The sequence below is a fragment of the Seriola lalandi genome, unplaced genomic scaffold (genome assembly GCF_002814215.2).
Source record: "Seriola lalandi dorsalis isolate HSWRI2012SDOR001 ecotype SW California unplaced genomic scaffold, Sedor1 jcf7180002053835, whole genome shotgun sequence".
NCBI classification, from domain to species: Eukaryota; Metazoa; Chordata; class Actinopteri; order Carangiformes; family Carangidae; genus Seriola; species Seriola lalandi.
In genome coordinates, this window is record NW_019524388.1 from 325,752 (window position 1) to 345,280 (window position 19,529).

General features: G+C 41.6%; 1 protein-coding gene across 4 annotated transcripts in view; it reads left to right on the forward strand.

Moving 5' to 3' along the window:
- The window catches only part of abl2 (c-abl oncogene 2, non-receptor tyrosine kinase), a 25,574-nt gene extending 7,271 nt beyond the window's left edge, over nt 1-18,303 (forward strand). The window contains exons 1-11 of one of the 4 annotated variants that reach the window (XM_023401935.2): nt 5,016-5,215; nt 5,500-5,664; nt 8,130-8,425; nt 8,590-8,862; nt 9,112-9,196; nt 9,323-9,500; nt 9,630-9,814; nt 9,921-10,073; nt 10,405-10,494; nt 10,866-11,048; nt 13,148-18,303. In XM_023401935.2, coding sequence (XP_023257703.1) covers nt 5,104-5,215; nt 5,500-5,664; nt 8,130-8,425; nt 8,590-8,862; nt 9,112-9,196; nt 9,323-9,500; nt 9,630-9,814; nt 9,921-10,073; nt 10,405-10,494; nt 10,866-11,048; nt 13,148-14,967 — 3,540 coding nt within the window. In that variant the 5' untranslated portion in view covers nt 5,016-5,103 and the 3' untranslated portion in view covers nt 14,968-18,303. Of the gene's footprint in view, nt 1-5,015; nt 5,216-5,499; nt 5,665-8,129; nt 8,426-8,589; nt 8,863-9,111; nt 9,197-9,322; nt 9,501-9,629; nt 9,815-9,920; nt 10,074-10,404; nt 10,495-10,865; nt 11,049-13,147 lie in introns of those variants that run through there. The other 3 variants (XM_023401936.2, XM_023401933.2, XM_023401934.2) reach the window with 3 other exon arrangements.
- Nucleotides 18,304-19,529: the final 1,226 nt, after the last annotated feature.

The following is a 19,529-nucleotide window of genomic DNA, read 5'->3' on the forward strand; positions in this document are numbered from 1 at the left end:
ATATAATAGTTCCACTACGGATAAACTGATGGGGTGATATCAGTAAGCAGAAGTTTTGTGTTCTGTTCACATCCTTAGGAACAAGGGAATATCTTCCTGAGCCAGCACACACACACACACACACACACACACACACACACACACACACACACACACACACACACACACACACTTGTGATGTGGCATTAATGAGGCTATTGTCCTTTGTCCAGTCCTCTTGAACAACAACTGACTCCCGTCTCTCCTCTCCAGCCGTGCATTCTCTATGGACTGCTTCTCAAACTGTTGATGGATGTTAGAAACAAGCACATTAACACACGTACAGTTCCACTAATTGGTTTTTCCACTAATGATTATTTTTGATGTATAAATCCGTTAAATATGTACTCTCTATATAAAATGTCTCACAAATAAGGACAACAAAATGATCGTTCTGCCAAAAAATGTGTTTGTTGTGTTTCGTATTGATTAGTGGTGTTTTTGAAAAATCTGATTACAGATATACTGCTTTAAAAGCTTTAATAAAGGTTTTGCAATGTTTGCTTTACCATGACATCTCAGCCCACATTTAGTTTTTTTGGCAGGCCTCCATAATATATTATATAATTCTGATTCAAGACCCATTACTTTGCTGCCTTTCTTTTCCTTTCCTTTGTTTTATACTACATACAGCTGGAACTAATGATTATTTTCATTACTGCTTCATCTGTAGATTATTTTCTAGATTGTTCTACAAACATCTGAAAACAGTGAAAAATTGATTGTATCCTTATTAAGTTGAAGGATAGAAGGGTTAAGAGGTCTGTGGAGATTTTAATGACGTCTGACAGAGAGTGATATGAAGCTATTTTAATAAAATTGGCTTTACTTGAGACCTTGCATTTCCCTAACATTTCTGATGGAAACTGACCACATTTTAAAATTTCCCCTCAAATATCCTTTGATGATATGAACAGCATGTCTGTTATTCTCTTTAAGAGACAGCAGATAGAGTTGTTACAACATGATTTATCATTGAGGCTCAGTGTGATTTGGTGAATATCAGAGAACAAATACCTGCTGGTACTAGATTACAACATACAGTAGATCACTGTAAAGCAGTCTCTCAGGCTCCAGCCCTTTTTTTTATCCGTGACTCTCCCTTCTTCTTCACCTTTTCTGTCTGAGTCTGCCACAGGATCTGTTCTGGCCTGTCCTATTGACTTATGTAATAGCTTGTGTATGTGGGTCTTGTCTGCAGCATTGTCTCAGGTTTTTGTTAGGGCTTCCTGCAGGCAGCCAGCCGTCTATCTCCGCAACGCCATCACTATGTGCTCTGTTATTTCTGGATGTCATGTTGCTATGTTTTGTTCTCCAGCAGCTAAAAATACACCCTTACCTCGCTGGTCATGGGCCTGAGATATGAACTGTATTGTTTTTGATAAGGGTGTGTAAATGATGTTATTGTGTTGTTTAATACTTTGGCACGAGGTGGTTGGTTAGTGAAGTGAAAGCTTTATAGGCACGCGGAGACACAAACACTAATACAAACAGCTGCAAGGGAAGCAGCAGGGTGCAGGGACAGCCAAGGAGATAGTGTCACCATTGATGTGTGTGCATGTGATGCGGATATGTGTGTCTACATGTTATGTGTGCTTTGGGTCTAGGGTCACCTCTGTCCCAGCTGTCTTATGGGCTGCTGCCTTGGCGTGCCCCTCAGACTTGCAAATACCCTCCCAGCTCCGCTAAGCACAAAGCCCGTAGTTTCTTCACAAAGCACATGTGCTACACTTGACAGCACACACACACACCGAGGCACCCACACGGGCACACGACATACCCCACGCAGACCAACTGCTCCCTCAATCAAACGTTTCAGCACATGAATATTGAGCTTGGCCAAGCGTAACAGCATCTTGCTGTTGGTCTGATTTTTAAGAAAGATTGAAGTGATCTAAGAAATATGATCAGTATGAACTTGGCTCATGCTCTGAAATCAATTGTAATTATTGATCATATATGATATACATGATGATATTGATTATTATGTGGCCTCATTTGAGCCTTGGAATACTCGAATAATGGTTGATTGGGTTTCTTCATTTGCCTTTTGCTGTGTGTCTGTCAAAACGTCTCAATTCCAGTCATCACAAACATGTATGTCACAGTATCACTGCTTCATTAAAAAGATTCCTGAGAAGAGTGAGGTGATATGTAGCTATGTAAGAGGAGCAGGTCTGACAGTTGGCTCGGCCTGGCTATAGCAGTTGCAGTCGTGCACATTTACACACACACACACACACACACACATGCACACACATGCACACAGAAGAAAAGTGGGGGTCAATGGGTCCTCCCCCTTTCCCTAGACTAGCCATCTGCTGTCGGCCACAGTGCTGGTTCAGGCCTCACACACTGCCACACCACACACACACACACACACACACACACACATCACATTCAGCTCAACTTTCCTCCATACCATATACCCTGCCCTACCCCCCTATCCCCCCAATCTCTGTGTATACATGCCCCTAACCCACTCCCCCTCTTTACCACACGCCTTTCTCGCTCCCTCTCTGTGCCATGTTTTGCCATCCCTTACAGTACGTTAAACCACAGCGAACATCAGTCATGGATGTCTGTGTTCTCCAGATGGACCTTGGAAATCTTGACTCCCCTAGGCCACATCAAAGCTAATAGGGAGTTCCCAACAGGAGTCTGCAAGTCACTACTGTAACTTCAGAAGTTGAGGTGGTTTGATTCAAGGACAGCGTGGGTAAATACTTTGTCTGGGGGGTCTCCGCGTCTCTCTGACTGCTTCTCATACAGCGTTTGTACTCCACAGTGAAGGAGATGGTTTAGAGAACTAGCTTGTGCGTCTTATTCTTTGCCAGGAGAATGTCCACCTTTGCTTTTCAGTCTCCATCGTCTGAGTCTAAATAGACACAGTTAAGCTTTGAAACAATTGCTCGGAGTCAGCAAAGCGGATTGAGAAAACCACAGTGTTTCTTTGGATACTGGGACTGATTGCTGACGAGACCAGAGCAGAAGATGTACTGGGAACTGTGGCTGAGCCAGGTCACGGCCACTGCTGCGCTACAATGCATGCTGGTCCAGAACAAAGGTGGGCAAGTCTTGTAGATGATGTGGCATAGTGGACTGAATAGATATATGTTATAGAGCTACATAGTTAGGCAAATGAGAAAGATATTTAGTTCTATTTAATGCTGCTTTAGATCACACAGCTTTGGAAATCTCTCTCATGCCTGTGTATGGCATGTGCCTGCCACATGGTGTAGTCTAACAATGGAAAATGCTTAATTTCTTAATGAATTTCTGCCAACTTTGCAAGATTAGAGCATGGGCAAAATTTCACTCAATCCTTTGTATTTGCATGTACCAGCCTAAACTGATCTAAGGAAAAATGAATGCTCATTATGGCCTGATAAAAAGTTGTCTGGCATCTAACATTTAGAAGTTTACATTCTCGATTCCCAAATGAAAAATCAAATCTGCAAGTAATGTTAATAACATCTGAGTTGTGTGTGTGATTGTGAACTCATTAGCTGACCATAGGTTTCAATTTTCAGTCAGCTGCTTTTGTGACAGTTTGTGTCAATTACAATCTTTTTTTCCCTTTTTTTTTTTTTTTTCACACATTTAGTTTCAGGTTGGTAGCATGACATTGCATTTGTTAGTTTGATTGACTCTCCTATTACCAGACGTAGGACATGTATCTAAATTGTGATATAAGACTAAAAATCTTGTTACATTGTCCTATATTAGTCTGTTTTCTGTTTGTATAGATGACATTACGGTTGTGAATTGAAAAACGAATGCCTCCCTCTGTGACAGCCACATCTACATTATATATTATTTAATTTGAATTTGTTTCATTTTGATTTTTTCAATTCAGCATTTGATTTATTTTCTTTAAAGAATACAGAATATATGTAAATATATATATGTCTGTTAAACATGCAGAATATTCTTTGCCACCTTTACCAAAATCTGACCATCTTGGTAATAAATGTGTCTGGTCTGACAGTAAAGAGAACTGAACGTACGTACTGAAGAAGTGGTTATGAATCAACTAGTTTCTTCTTTAAACTTCCCCCTGAGTGTGTAGGTGGTAGCTTGTTGGCAGATGTTCAAAACAGAAGAAAAAGAAAAAAACTTTTGTTGTCCTCATCAGACAAAATTTCATCATATCAGTGTGATGTTTGTTTATATTTATATTCATAGAATTCAACATGAAGTTGCATTATGACTGAAATAAAAGTCAGCATTCAGGATGTGAAACCACAGCATTATACAGAAATAATGACAAGTCTGTGCTAATGTAGTTCACTGGCCACTTTTTATTTTAGGCTGTATGCATACAGGTCATATAGCCACTTGTAATAACAAAGCCAGATCACCTCTGTTTATAGTCATTCATTTGGGATTTGTGTTGCTTACCTCCTGTTTTTTAATATGCTTACATGGGCAAATATAAACAGCACTCACTATTGTTCAATCCTACACAAATAAACCATAAACTACAACCTCCAAAACAACCATAGATCATCAAGACCTCTCTGCTACACTCTTAACAAAAACTGAATACTTTTTAAATGTTGGATTTATTGTGAGTCTATTGTTTTGGATTTTGTTATTTATGTTTGAATTTCTTCTATTTGTCTGAAATAAATCACGGAAGGAAAACCATTCTGTGTAATAGCTTCTCTCTTTTAAAGCTGCCTATACTTAAGTTCTTGTTCTCCATTCTCTGTCCCTCCATTTCACCACCCTCCTCCTCCCACTCACTCAGCAGCTGTCCAGACATGCAGTGACTTTGGCAGCAGCTGTTGAGTGTAGAACGTATTGGCTACGCATATACAAGTTCATAATTGTGTGTCCGTGGGTGTGTTATGTAGCTATGGCAATCACTGCATCCTGTGTAGAGAGAATCTTTCCTATCCCGGTGGTGTTGTAGCTCCACCCTCTTTCTCTCTGTGTATATACACACACACAAAAACAGTCCCACCTCAGATCTTACCTAGCTCGGACTAGACACGGCAGGTCTGTGTGTGTAGTCAGTGATAACGGTGCTCTTCAGAGAGTGGACGAGTTAAAGTAATGCTTTTGAGGTGCCTGCAGGCAAGCAGCAGTTTTGAGGAGGAGTGGGCGGCTCTGAGCGGCCGTCAGCGCCACACTGGGTTCAAGCAAGGGACTAAGCCTGGACAGACAGGTAGACAACCGGCAAAATGGACTCCAGGGATTATGGAAAATTAAATCTATCATTTGTTTAGAGGGCATCAGTCTTGCCACCAGGCTGTCGTGCAACCCAACTACTGCTTGTCTGAAGATAGAACTGGAATCGGACAGCTGGTTAATATCAGTTTGTGCTGATAAAGTAATTACTGATTATGATTCTTTACTGTCACCCTTGACCTGCGTGAACAATGTTGCTTGTTTACATGTCTCATATTGTATCTTCTCTCTCCCCAACCCTTGCTCCTGCTCTCCGTCCAGAAGCTCTCCACCGGCCATTCGGCCTGGACTCGGCGGCGCTGACGGAGGCGGTGCGCTGGAGCTCCAAGGAGAACCTACTGGGGGCTGCCGAGAGCGACCCTAACCTCTTCGTTGCACTTTATGACTTTGTCGCCAGCGGAGACAACACGCTCAGCATTACCAAAGGTAAATAATGACAATTGACATTGGTTTAAAAAAGAAGGATGACAGTAGAAAAATTGCATTGGCCACAAATCTTTATTAATGAATGCGTCATTTATGTATCAGCTGCGTCATGGCAACAAACTATTCTACTGTGTCAAATTCTTCGAGTACACTGTTTCCACGCATTGGACCAAAAGTTGTTGCCTGGCAATGTGATGTTACTCCAGGAGATTTTTCCATGTCATTGATTGTTCTCGACCACGCCTTCTTAAGAAGCACTGTTGACATGTGTAGCTACACGTTTCCTGTGTAGTCATCACTGAATCTTCCAGGCAAGGCCCGTGATTGGCAGGTCAGCAACTCCTAGAATTATTTCTTTATGAGTAGTTAAGTGTAGTTATGCCAGAGGAATGTTGTATGTCAACAGAGCTTACCTAATAGTAACTGTAATTTCACCTTTCCATGACTTTCTTGTTCTCCACCCACCCACACACACACCACATCCCCCTTTCAAACTATAATTTAATTCTTTTACTCCACCTATGAGCCAAATGCTTTATTATTTTCACTATTTTCCTCACCTTTATTCCCCTTTCTGTTACACACACTCTTTCTTCAAACTTCCTCTCTCAACCAGCAGCAGTTAACCGGTCAACAAGCTCTCCCCTGAGTAATGAGCTTAAAATATCCTCATAACATTATCCAGAGACAGCCAAGCTTGTCTCCCCAACTGATCTAAAGCATTAAACGTGGCAGAGTGTGTTAATTATCCATCGTTTTAAGGCTTCCATGGCAGCTGCCTGGGATGGAAATGATGTTTAGACCCTGACTCATGGAGTGAATCTGAGATTCCTGCCCACATGCAAGCACATGTGCTCTCCCAGGCTCCACTGCACTTTTCCTATCTGTCCCGCTCTTTGCTGTGTCACATGGAAACACCCCAGCATACCTCTAATGCTGCGTTAATATGGAATTTGTTCGACTGTAATAATAACAGGTGGATGAGCACAGTGAGCAGAGGCTGATCACAGAGAGGGACTTAGCAGGCTCGCGTCTGGGGCTAATCATTGTCTCCTCTCTGTGCCAGGCCAAACCAGGCTAGGCCAGACCAGAGCCCAGCTTCAGGCACACATGGCTCCCAGTGTGAGAGAGGGAGGCAGTCAGTGTTTCCACTCCCACAAAACTTAGAGACACAGACGACAGACACAGAGGAGACTGGTGGATTGGTGGGCTGGATGTGGATAACCATGTCTGTTTAATGTAGCTCTGTGGATTGCTGGCATAGTGTGTTAAGTTCTAGTCTACCTTTAGTGGTTACATGTTGGTGGGCCGTGGCTGTCTTACTGACTGGACTTACCTCAGTTAGTTAAATGGTTTACTCGACTGTATTGGACTGCTTAATGTTAGTCTGTTACACAAACTATGTGGCTGCTATTTCTCACAGTTATAGGTATTATTTGACTGATTCATAATAGCCTAAGGCCACATTCAGATTGACTTTAGCCCTCTTGTGAAAAAAAACGCAGCCCTCTCATTCATTTCAGCAAGGCTAATCTGGCGTCATAGCCGGGATGATTTTTTAAAATTGCTCAGTCTTCTGACGGAAAAGTTAAACCAGGCTCAACTTTGCGGCAATGTACTGTAGCTTCATCTGGCAAGATGCTACACTGGCCAATCAAATACATGCATATATACATGGCATCACTTTTTAATGTGATTAGTGTATTTGTGCTGTTTATTTCTACATCCAAGAAGATGTAGACGGGAAGAAAAGACAGTGTAGACGATGTGTGGTAGAACTACAGAGATCCCACCACTAGCAGGCTAAACGTCTGCTCTCTGCTAGACCATCACTCACATCCTGCCACTGCCCTCTGTCTTCTCTTTCTTCCCCTTTTCCGTTTCTCTAATCCTCCATCCAACTTGCTGATCACCTCTCCATTCAGTGTTGTTTGTTGTACTGATGCATCCCTCCCTCCTCCAGTCTCCAACACATCAGCCTCTCCGCTCTCTCATGTCTCCTGCACTGACGTCAGAGACAGACAGATAGAGACAACAGACCAAGTTGCTACATGCCTGGTTTTGCCGAGCCTTCTTTGACAGATATGCAGTTCGTCCAACCCTATCATTGTTCCATTGCTTTTGATGTAGTTTCAACGAGAGGCATGTCGTATCCATGACTCTTCTTACTTTTATGAGACCTGATATCAAGGCATTATGACTAGCATGGTGAAGTAATGAGAAGTATTTGTTCCATGATGTGTCTGAATTTGAAGAGAAATTGAATGAATGAAATCTTGTTATCAGAATCAAGACATTTCATTTTCTTATTTAACTTTTAAGTGTTTGTCTTTTGGCTTGCGAATTCCTTCAGCTACTGATTAGCTGTCTGCATTCTAAGGGACACTTTGACCAAGTCTTTGTAACCACCAGGCCATTCTGCCACTATTTGATCAGCTCTCACAAGTTTCCTCTCCTGTGTCCAGGTGAGAAGCTGCGTGTGCTGGGCTACAACCAGAATGGAGAGTGGAGTGAAGTGCGCTCCAAGAACGGCCAGGGTTGGGTGCCCTCCAACTACATCACACCAGTCAACAGTCTGGAGAAGCATAGCTGGTACCACGGGCCCGTGTCTCGCAGCGCCGCAGAGTACCTGCTCTCATCCCTCATCAACGGGAGTTTTCTAGTCCGGGAAAGCGAGAGCAGCCCCGGACAGTTATCCATATCTTTGCGCTATGAGGGGAGAGTCTACCACTACCGGATCAACACAGCCTCTGATGGAAAGGTAGACACATGCAGTTTGGTGGTTTTGAATTGGCTGGCTAAAGTTTTGTTTTATATAGCTGCACGGTTATCAGTATTGGAGTGTTGGTGTTTGGACTTCACCAGAGTTCATCTTCTTCTTTTTAACTGTGTCTTTGTCCACCCCCGTGCTTCCTTCCCCCTCAGGTGTATGTGACTTCTGAGAGCCGTTTTGCCACCCTGGCCGAGCTGGTCCACCACCACTCCACTGTCGCCGATGGCCTGGTCACCACATTGCACTACCCAGCACCCAAATGTAACAAGCCCACAGTGTACGGTGTGTCACCCATCCATGACAAGTGGGAGATGGAGCGCACAGACATCACCATGAAGCACAAGCTGGGAGGAGGCCAGTATGGGGAGGTGTACGTGGGAGTGTGGAAAAAGTACAACCTCACAGTGGCTGTCAAAACACTCAAGGTCAGTAAGCCCTTTTTTATATCATCATTTGATTTCTCTGAACTTTACAGTAGATGGTTGGATGGATATCTTAACAGAACCTTTGCTGCATTAAATAATGGGGCCTGGGCAAAACAATAGTTATAGATCACCACCTGCAGGTGGACTTTGGTATTACATGTGATTATTACTATAGATATTGTGTTACATTTTCTAAACTTTTTTAACTTTCTTTTCTTTTTGTGTTTCTTTCCATTTCTACAATGACAGGAGGACACCATGGAAGTTGAAGAATTTCTGAAAGAAGCAGCAGTTATGAAGGAGGTTAAACACCCGAACCTCGTTCAGCTACTAGGTATTGTATTTTATTGTTAAACTTGTTTTGAAGTTGCTGTGCCCATTAAAACCCAATTTTTACTCATATTTTCTATTAGAACACATTTTTCCCTCCTAAAATTGCACTATTGCTGGCCTTTGGCAGGTGTGTGTACATTGGAGCCTCCATTTTATATCGTGACTGAGTACATGCCACACGGCAACCTACTGGACTACTTGAGAGAGTGTGACAAAGAAGAGGTGAACGCTGTGGTCCTGCTCTACATGGCCACACAGATCTCCTCTGCCATGGAATACCTGGAAAAGAAGAACTTCATACACAGGTAAGGGGATGGACTAACTATGTCAGTATGTGTATATGCACACATCTCCTTGTATTAGTCCACATATGTGAAAGACTAATTTCTCCTTTTCTCCCCATCTTCCTCTCTCCTCCTCACCTCACCCCTCAGGGATCTTGCAGCGAGGAACTGCCTGGTCGGCGAGAATCATGTTGTGAAGGTTGCAGATTTCGGCTTGAGCAGGTTGATGACTGGTGACACCTACACTGCCCACGCTGGGGCCAAATTCCCCATTAAATGGACTGCACCTGAGAGCCTTGCATACAACACCTTCTCCATCAAGTCTGATGTCTGGGGTGAGCGATACATGTGCATACAGTCATACTAAGTGTTGATTTTTCTCTTTTGTACCTAATTTCTATTGTCCTAATGTTTGATCCTCTGAAACTTTCTTCCTTACAGCATTTGGGGTGCTGCTGTGGGAAATTGCCACATACGGCATGTCTCCATACCCAGGCATTGACCTGTCTCAGGTCTATGACCTCCTGGAGAAAGGATACCGTATGGAACAGCCTGAAGGATGTCCACCGAAAGTCTATGAACTCATGAGAGCATGTAAGTAGTCTGGCCTACTTCTTACTTATTTACCAAGTGCTTGCACTGCACTGGGAAGACGTGAATAGAGGTTGACAGCTGCGGTCGTCCATTCATCTTTCTTACATTTCTGTCAGACCTTTGTCATGTCACACTTCACTGAATCCCCTTCCAAACTGACTGAAAGCTCGCTGTCCTGATTTTACACAAAAACATTTCTTTCAAAAGGTCTGTGAAAGCAATGTTGGAGTTGTAACTGGATTACTTTAAAATCCATTTAAATTCACATGTAGTTGTCAAATATAGCATTTCCTTGTAGTGATATCTCTTTTTGTCTGTTTCTCTCAAAAAGGCTGGCAGTGGAGCCCATTAGACAGGCCTTCATTTGCAGAGATCCACCAAGCCTTCGAAACCATGTTTCATGACTCCAGCATCTCTGAAGGTACAGTAACATGTAGCTTGTTCTCAGTTCTCATGGAATTTAACTGTTATTCGTAGTAGCTGCAGTCATTAAGCCGAACATTCAAATCTGTATCTCATTCAGACTGTTGGCTTTTACACTTTTGAAGGCAAGTCAACTGCCTGTTCAGCTTAGAGAACTTAAAAGTGTATTCAGGTATACAAAATAGGCAAGAAAGCAAGAAAGATGAAACAAGTGGTAAGCTAGAAGCGGGGCAGATAGTTTAACAACAAACAATACACTTACAAATTTATTTTAGTTTATTTGTTCAGCAAGCGTACAGTATATACAGTGTGTTGGATTTTGGTAAAGGCTGCCTGTCAGTTGAGTGTTTTCTTCTTTGCACATTACAGAGGTAGCAGAGGAGCTCTGCAAGACGGCCTCCTCTGGTCACTGCGGACCATTGCATTCTTTCAGTCATGACATGCCCCTTTTGCCCTCCAAATCTCGCACACTCCACAAGCACACAGAAAACAAGGAAAACATCGAGGGTGGACTGGACGGGCGCACTGACCACGGCACGCACAGCCACTCAGGTACAGCCGGGCATCCCTACCTTACTACCAACCAGTCACGTGCACGACATTATGATTCTGCAGGTATGCCTGAGGACACCACTTCAGAGAGTCATCTGCAGCGTCGCCAAGCCCGTCGTCTGAGGAGAAGAGCAGTCATTTTCCTTAACAACTGACCTCACAGCAGTTCTGCAAGCACAGCCTGACAGTGTCCCTACATTGGCCCAGAATTACAACTGTTTCAGCATCAAAATCAAAATTATTTGATTGCTAAGGTTCTAAGTTCAAGTTATTCATCTATGAATCTTAAGCATACATGTCCGTGTCATCCCACACCATTTAAAAGATTTAAAAGATAAAAGTAACACAAAACTATAATAGAACCTTAAAATAATCCTGCAACAATTAAAAGATCTAGAAATACTGAAATATGTGCCAACTTTCCCAACATCGTGTAGTACTGAGGGATAATGGCAAAAAATACCATTATAGATACTATCACTATATACTATGTGAGACTGCCACCACACTCAATATAACAGTCCCTTGTCCTCCATTATCCCCAAAGAAGATCATAGTAGACTGAGTCAAGACTTTTCCAGTTACTTTATTTCTCTGTCTAAATTAGTTTTGCTGACAGGATACACTAATCCATGCACCGCTGATTAAAGAAAACCAACATTTTAGAATTAAGTGTTTTCAGTTTCCTTCAGCATTTTAAATGTGATCCAGGTGGTCACTCCGAGTCAATCTCAACACTCCCAAGTATAACAAGACATCTCCATGTTCAACTGAACCATCGTCCCTCGTCTCTGACACATATACATTTGACAAGTGTCTGTTATCTGTGATGTGAGTTACCAAAAAGAATCAAGACCTTGTATTAATATTTTCTAACCCTAATATTAAATTCCCATCATATTGTCAATTGTTTGTCTTTGTCTTGTTTAAGTTATTACATATTTATTTGTTTAATGTTGAAAATAAAATCTTGTTCATTTGTGAGTTTGGAGAGCTCTCAGGATGTGTGTGTTTATGTAAAGAAGACAGTCTGTCCTTTGTTTTTGTCTTGGTCTGTTTTGTCATTGTGGCCATTTAGTTCATCTTGTATGTTTTCTTCCATAACCACAAGTATTCACCCTTAAAAGGAACAGTAACGTTCATGAATTCATAAGTCCAGTTCACACGGGCACAAGACTTCTAAAGAAATGAAAGAAAACTGTGCCTCCATCGATTGTCCTAAATTGTACATAAAAGTGTGCAAAATAATTGACAATTAAAACCACAACCTATATGTTTTTTTCTTTCCATGTATAATGGCTGTAGAGTAGGTCATACACTAATCGCAGGGTTGGCGGCTCTGTCCCCAGTTCGTGTGTCTGTCTGTGTCTGTTATTGAATGAGAAGCAAATTGTAAAGCTCTTTGGATAAAAGTGAAAACCATTACCAGTTACAAGAGTGTGTTATGAATATTTCTTGTTTGTATACATTTATATATAAATGCACATTATTGGTGAGGAGTGTATTGTCTACTTGCTTGCTACTCTATGTGCTCCTATTCACTTCAGAACTGTGATGGATATAATTGACTGTTATTTTTCAGTTTTCTCCTTCATTATCTCCAACTCTGTTGTGCTTGTTGGTGAAATTTGTGCGCCATTCTCTATTTATTTATGGGCTTAGCAGCAAAGTTACACAACAGCCTTCCAAGTATCAGGAGGCGGAGCTGTTTCTGAGTGGCTCCTGTTATCATCAAGTCCCAGAAGTGTATTCATCATCCCGTCTTTTACAAGAGCAACTTGTAAATCATTGAATTAGCGTGTGCACGTGCATGACAGGCATGGCCTTAAAACTTTCCATCTCCTTTCCTGAAATGCTTTTTCCTTACTCATGAGTCCCCAAGGAGCAAAAAACAGCTTTTAAGGAGAAAGGGAATAGTCCCGTCTTATTACAACATCACAGAGCTATCTGATAGAATGCAGGACATTAAAGTACAGGCAAGGGAGCTAAAAGAATTCAGAACAATGTCTGTCATGTCCTTTTTATTTTGCAAGATATTAAGCAACCTTAAATCAAAGATGGCTTTAGTGTTTTAATCCATTCTTCTCTGCTCTTTCCAGGCTGGGCTTCTTTGCTGGGAGGCGATGGCCGATCAGGCAGCTCTCCTGCTCTGCCCAGAAAACAGCAGCCACGAGATAAATCTCCCAGCAGCCTTTTAGAGGATGCACAGGATATGGGCACATTTACACGAGACCGCAAAACTGGCTTTTTTAGTTCCTTCATAAAGAAGAAATCTTCCTCTTCTTCTTCATCCTCACCATCCTCCCAGCTCCAACAGAACCTTCCAACGCCACCCAAGAGGAGCAGCTCTTTCCGGGAGATGGAGACACAGCCTCACAAGAAATATGAACCCACTGCTGATTTCAGTGCTCCTCCTCCTTTGCCCCAGTCTGACAGTTTAGGTGGCTTCTCTGCCTCTCCTTCCCACTCCCACGGGGAACCCACCCAGACTCAGTCACGCTGTTGTGGGGCTGCTTTCGGACAGAAACCCTCTAGTGGAGGCCTTGGTTCACAGGTGACAAGTGGCAGCAGTTGGGGTGGTTTGGCAGGTTTTTTTACGCCTAGACTCATTAAAAAGACCCTGGGGCTACGGACAGGAAAGACGACCTCTTCAGAGGACGGTGGAAGTATAGTTGGAGGGCCTAAACCCTTCCCTAGGTCCAATTCTACCTCCTCTATGTCAGCTGGGCTGCCAGATCTGGAGCGCATGGCTCTAACTTTACCCAGGAACCGCAGTGCTAAACCCCCTCTGGAGAGGACTGCCTCCACAACCTCCCAGCCAGAGAATGGGGCTGCACGGCCCTCAGAAACTCTGCTGAGAAGGATGGATGAGGGGACCGCACAGATCAGGGAAAGGCCCAAAGCCAAGCTACTACCCCGCGGCACTGCTGTAGGGGTGAGGGCACCAGGAGTAGGGGGGGAGGTGGGGGAATCGGACAGTCTCTCCCGGGTCAGGGAGAGTAGAGAGGAGAGTGGGGGGGGGCTGGACAGGCAGCAGAGTTGGTCCTCTCCCTCTAAGACTTCTAGTTCGAGTGCTTCCTCAGCTGCACCAACTCACAACCACAAAGTTCCAGTCCTGATCTCCCCCACGCTGAAGCACAGCCCAGCTGACGTGCACCTAGTCGGGCTAGACTCTCAGGGGAACCGCTTCAAACTGCTGTCTGAGCACCAAGCAGACCGGGACAGGCCGCGACTTGTAAAACCCAAGTGTGCTCCTCCTCCACCTCCCACTCTGCGCAGCCTGCAACACTCCTACAGCGGTGATGGAGAGGAGCAAGTAGGAGGCGCACCCGTGGAAGTGAACGGAGACACGTTAAAAGGTCACAGGTCAGGCCGAATGTCAGGAGGAGCGACGACGGGCAGACCGTCTGTGCCACCACCACAAGTGCCTCCTGGATCTTCCTCCTCCTTTTCCTCTTCTTCTGCCACCAACAACACGACTCCCACCAAAATGGCCAACGGAGCAACCACCACTGCCTCGTCCTCACACACAGCACCATCTGCCAGTTCCAAAGTGGCACTGCGGCGAACCAGGCAGCAGGCGGAGAGGGTACCTCTGGAGCGGGTAAGCCGTGAGGCCCTGCTGGAGTGCGCTGAGTGCCTGAGCAGCGCCCTCCACGCCAGCTCCGAAAGCCCCTCCAGCAGCCAGGTGCTGGACGCTGGCCACCAGCTGCTAGACTACTGCTCAGGTTATGTGGACTGCATCCCTCAGATGAGGAACAAATTTGCCTTCCGAGAGGCAGTGGGGAAGCTGGAGCTCAGCCTGCAGGAACTGAGGGCCTCGTCTTCGGGAGGAGGACTGAGCAATATGGGGCCCAACACTGTACTGGACAACCTGCACAGCTGTATTAAAGAGATTAGTGACGTAGTACAGAGGTAGCCACTGTGACGACACCAACGGTCACCCCTAACTACCCAACAGATCGCTTATATTCCCTTTTTTTATGTTTCTGGTTCTATTGACAGCTTTTTGGGGGACGAAATGAGATGAATCTCTAAAGTACCTCAGAGAAATCTCTACAAAGTGTAATCTTTTTATTGTTTACAAACAACAAGTTTCATAAAATGCCAGTGTGGACACTAATTTGCTCTGACCTGTACATATTGAGAAATGTTTATACCAAACTAAATGTGGTTTAAGTCACACCATGAAATGTTTTGCCGCAAATCTCCACCACGGCCTCTTTGTTAAATGAATGTCGAGTGTATCAGCTGTGTGTAGCCAGCCCAGAGACTAGGTAAGGCTCCCTCTGCTTATCTGTCGGTCTGTCACATTACTGAGTGAGAGTGATGGTGGTGGTGCCCAGCCTTACCGAGAATACTAGACAACTGTTTTCCCTGACTAAAGCTCAACAGTGTTTCACAAATTTGTGATTCATGAGTTTTCCACTCAGTGTCTGGGAAATTTAGTGACCATAAGCCATTTTTTAAAGCCATTTGGGGTCTCAATTTGACACTTTTATTTTGTGTGCAGATGTTTATTTTGATTTTATTGCATAGATTGCAACTGACAGGCAGTATATTTCAGTAGTTGGACAATTGTGATAAAAGAGTAAATCCCCTCCCCAAAACTGCTTTTTTTTTTGGTATTTGATTAAAGTCTTGTTTTTGAGAATAATCTTTAGAGAATAATCAGCTGTGTTGACAGTGACATTCCCACAAGGTGAGACCATTGAAAGCTATTGAAGGGATCACTTACAGCATTGAGACTTGTGTTCATTTGACAAGCATGTAAATAAGCTCAAGTGAAACGTCAAGTTTACGTTTCAGTAATACCAAATACAGGCTTATCAAATCTAAAAAGACAAGAAAAGATTTATATGAATCTATTTTGTCTGTTCCCCACAATACTGAAGCATAAATGAGTGAATGTGGGGCATCTTATCATATGCACAGCATTTTGTCTTTGCTTCAGTGACGTGACTGATGTTCACACTTTAACACAGTGCCACATAAATGGGGAAAATCCCCAGTCCCCTAAAGCATTTCAATATTTATGTCCAGTTATCCTTGCACACTACATTTCTTCCTTGTATGACGGAGCATAAAAGAGTGGAGTGAGGAGAGGGAGAGCACAGGGTAGCACATGAGCAGGTGAACTGGGACAGTGTTTCTATAAGTGTCCTTCCAAGTATGGACAGTGCTGGATTCCCTGTAGCCTTGTCGTGGCCTCAGTGCCTCAAATTCTTCAATGTATGAACACTACGAAAATGCAGAGACCTACTTTACACTAATCTCACAGTACTGATCTCTCAGCAAACAAACTGCAGTATGTCTTCAGCACATGAGCGATTTGTACATTATTTGGTTCAAAGAAAAATGCTTTTTAGAATGTCTATGTATGAACTTGAATTTTAAATTATTCTTTTTTTTTTTTCTTTTTTTTTTTAATTAAAAGCACAGACCTATTTTGAGAAAAGAGTTATGTAAATATTTGATTTATTTCATATCCAGGAAACAAAAGATTTATGTGTGGTCCCAGCATAAAGAGCAATGTTTTTGACTGTAGAGATCTATTGCAAGACTGAGGCCCATCCACCCAGATCTGAATATCTGCTTTATGAATGTATTATTCTTCGGTTCTGAACCCGGTCCAATGTTCATCTGCATGACTCTTTAATCTCTTAAGGTGCCATTTTTCTTTATTTATTATTATTATTTTTACAGTTTATTGGCCCATAGTTCTAATTTTGGTCACACTAAAGTCCAGAAACAGCTGCTCTGTTTTTTGAGCACAAACAAAACTGTGTACAGCGCACACACAACTCACAGATATTTTTATTTTCTTTGTTTCGCTTTGGCTCACATCTTAATTTACACTGGATAAGATAAGCCTGGATAAGACACATTGGCTCATTGACACGTTGCATCTGAATATTACAAATTGTAATCTGACACTGCAGGTCCATAACACTTTCAAAATGTCCGTTAATTACACTTGATAGATTGCCAAGTAAAACTTCTTGTCAACTTGTTTTGTTGTGCATTTCATGTGATCATTTCATGTGACTGTGTGTCAGGAAAATATTCCCATTTCTTGCCAAACAGGATGCTTTGAGACGAACTGAATGCCATCATTGTTGTGCTCATGATTCTTGGTGCCTTTTTGTGAACAAATAATTTATATACAGTCACAAATAATTTATGTACACTGCAAGAAATCACAAGTGGCAATGTTTAAGTCCATCATTTAAACATTCATGTGTTAGCTTTTCTTTGCCATGAAATTGTGGTAGGTTATCACTACATTATGCATTTCTACCATATGGAGGTTAACGGTCATATCCAAACTTGAAACCAAAAGGTGCACTTTGTTTCAACTTTGTATTTGGCCATTTATTAGTGGCCATTAACACTGTCAGTGCAGCCATATATGTTTAGGTTTCCTCTAGAACAAACAACACACGAGCCTGCTGCACTAAATCCAAGCTGCTCTGTTGTCTCGTAATCTGATCATGTCAAAAGTTTCATCTGAAACATTTTTCTCTGTAATTGCCTAGCAACAGTCTGGTCTATTTGCCTGTTGGGTTTCTATTGATTTTTTTTTTTTTTTTTTTGTGCATCTCTGTGGAACAGGTTTCCCAAAAAAGCCTTATCAAGGAGTGAAAAAAAAAATGTGATCTTCCAGAATCAAACACATTTCCAGCCTGGATGCTTTTTTTTTTTAAAAGAAATAAAACATATAAAGATTCAATCAATGCTTTTTAGTGTCAGTGAATTGATTAGGTACCAATGGTGATCCACCCCACACCCTCAAATCTGATATCTAAACTGATGATGTTTCACATTTTTACCACAACATTTCTTCTCATACTCATATCAGTCTTCTGCATTGTCTTTATTTATGTTGCCTGCATTTATTCTGTACATCTGTTTTTTTCCCCTTCTGTCTCCCTGTTTTGGAGAGCAGCTCTGGAGAACGTCTACATCATTATACCAAAGGCCACTTCTTCAGTTGTACGAGTGCAATGTAAACCGACACACAAACACACACACAGACACACCATAATGGAATATGTGAATCTAAACAGGGATGAAAAATGGCAGAGATGTTAACATTAACTTTTTTATTGTACAAAATATATATTTTGTGTTTTTTTTTGTTTGTTTTTTTTGTGTTTTTTTTTTTTTATTTAAAGCTCACGTTATATTACTGTGAAGTTCTGCTTATCAGTGTTAAGCCTATTGTAAATAATAAAGATATTGATGAATACTGTTTTGATGTTGGTTGTTGAGGTGCCTTTAATAGTTTTATCAATTTTACATAAATATTCATGATTGAAATTAGTGTTTTTTGACTCAAGAGCAAAGGCACAGGCTCTTCAGCCTCACAGACACTAGGGATGGTCAGTTATGTGTGAGGAGTCAACACAATGAGGGCTGTCTTTAAATCAAATATAAATAAAATGATAATTGTAAATGTTAAATCAGGAAACAAATTAAATATGAGATGCAATATAAAAGATGGTTTCATAAATAAATGAAAAGTCATTTTAAAATCAACTTTACTATAAATTCTTGTCAAAATCCTTTAAATGTGTATGTTTTCAGATATTTGGATTGCAATTACCAATTATTATTTGATAAATCTGCAGATTATTTTCATTTATTTTCTTCATTAAACTTTTGGTCTTTTAAATGACAGAAAACAGTGACAATGCTCATCATTTCCCAGAGCTCAAGACATATTAAAATATGTTTTATTTGTCTTGTCTAATCAACGGTTCAAACCCAAAAGGCATTCAATTCAAAGAAAATGGCACATATTCATTTTTGAAAATCTGAAACTACAGTTTTTTGTTTGTTTTGTGTTTGATGTTTTTTGGGGGGCATTTTGCTTTCAAAATCATTTAAATAATTAATCAATTAACAAATCTGTTCCTGATTAATTTTCTTTCGTTTGACTAATGTACTAAACTTTTTTTTCTCCCACCGATATAAGTTATTAAAGGGGACATAGTTGTAGGAGTATTAGGGTCTCAGTGGTTAATACATTTATAGAGAAATCCTCATCATACAGTATGTTTACAAATACAAAGGACGTAATAATGGGAGGGGCGGTTGACTGCAGCTCATACATCTAGTGATAGAAAATAAAGTTTATAAAGTTTTTGAAATAATTTTCTCAATTATTTTACTTGAATATTTCCATTTGAAGATACTTTACACTTCTACGCCGCTACATTTCAGAGGGAAACGTACTTTTTTAAATTTTATTTTCATCCACTACATTTTATTCACAGCTGTACTAGTCACTTTTAAGATTAAGAATTCAAATACAAAACAAGTTGTACATGAGTTAAAAGATGATGTATTATTCTTCATACACATGAGATAAAATATACACAACCTAGCCGACTACAACATTAAAGTACTGCTTACTTGTTTCATCAATAATGATGATCCAATAATATAAGAGTATAACACTGACGTTGGTTTTTT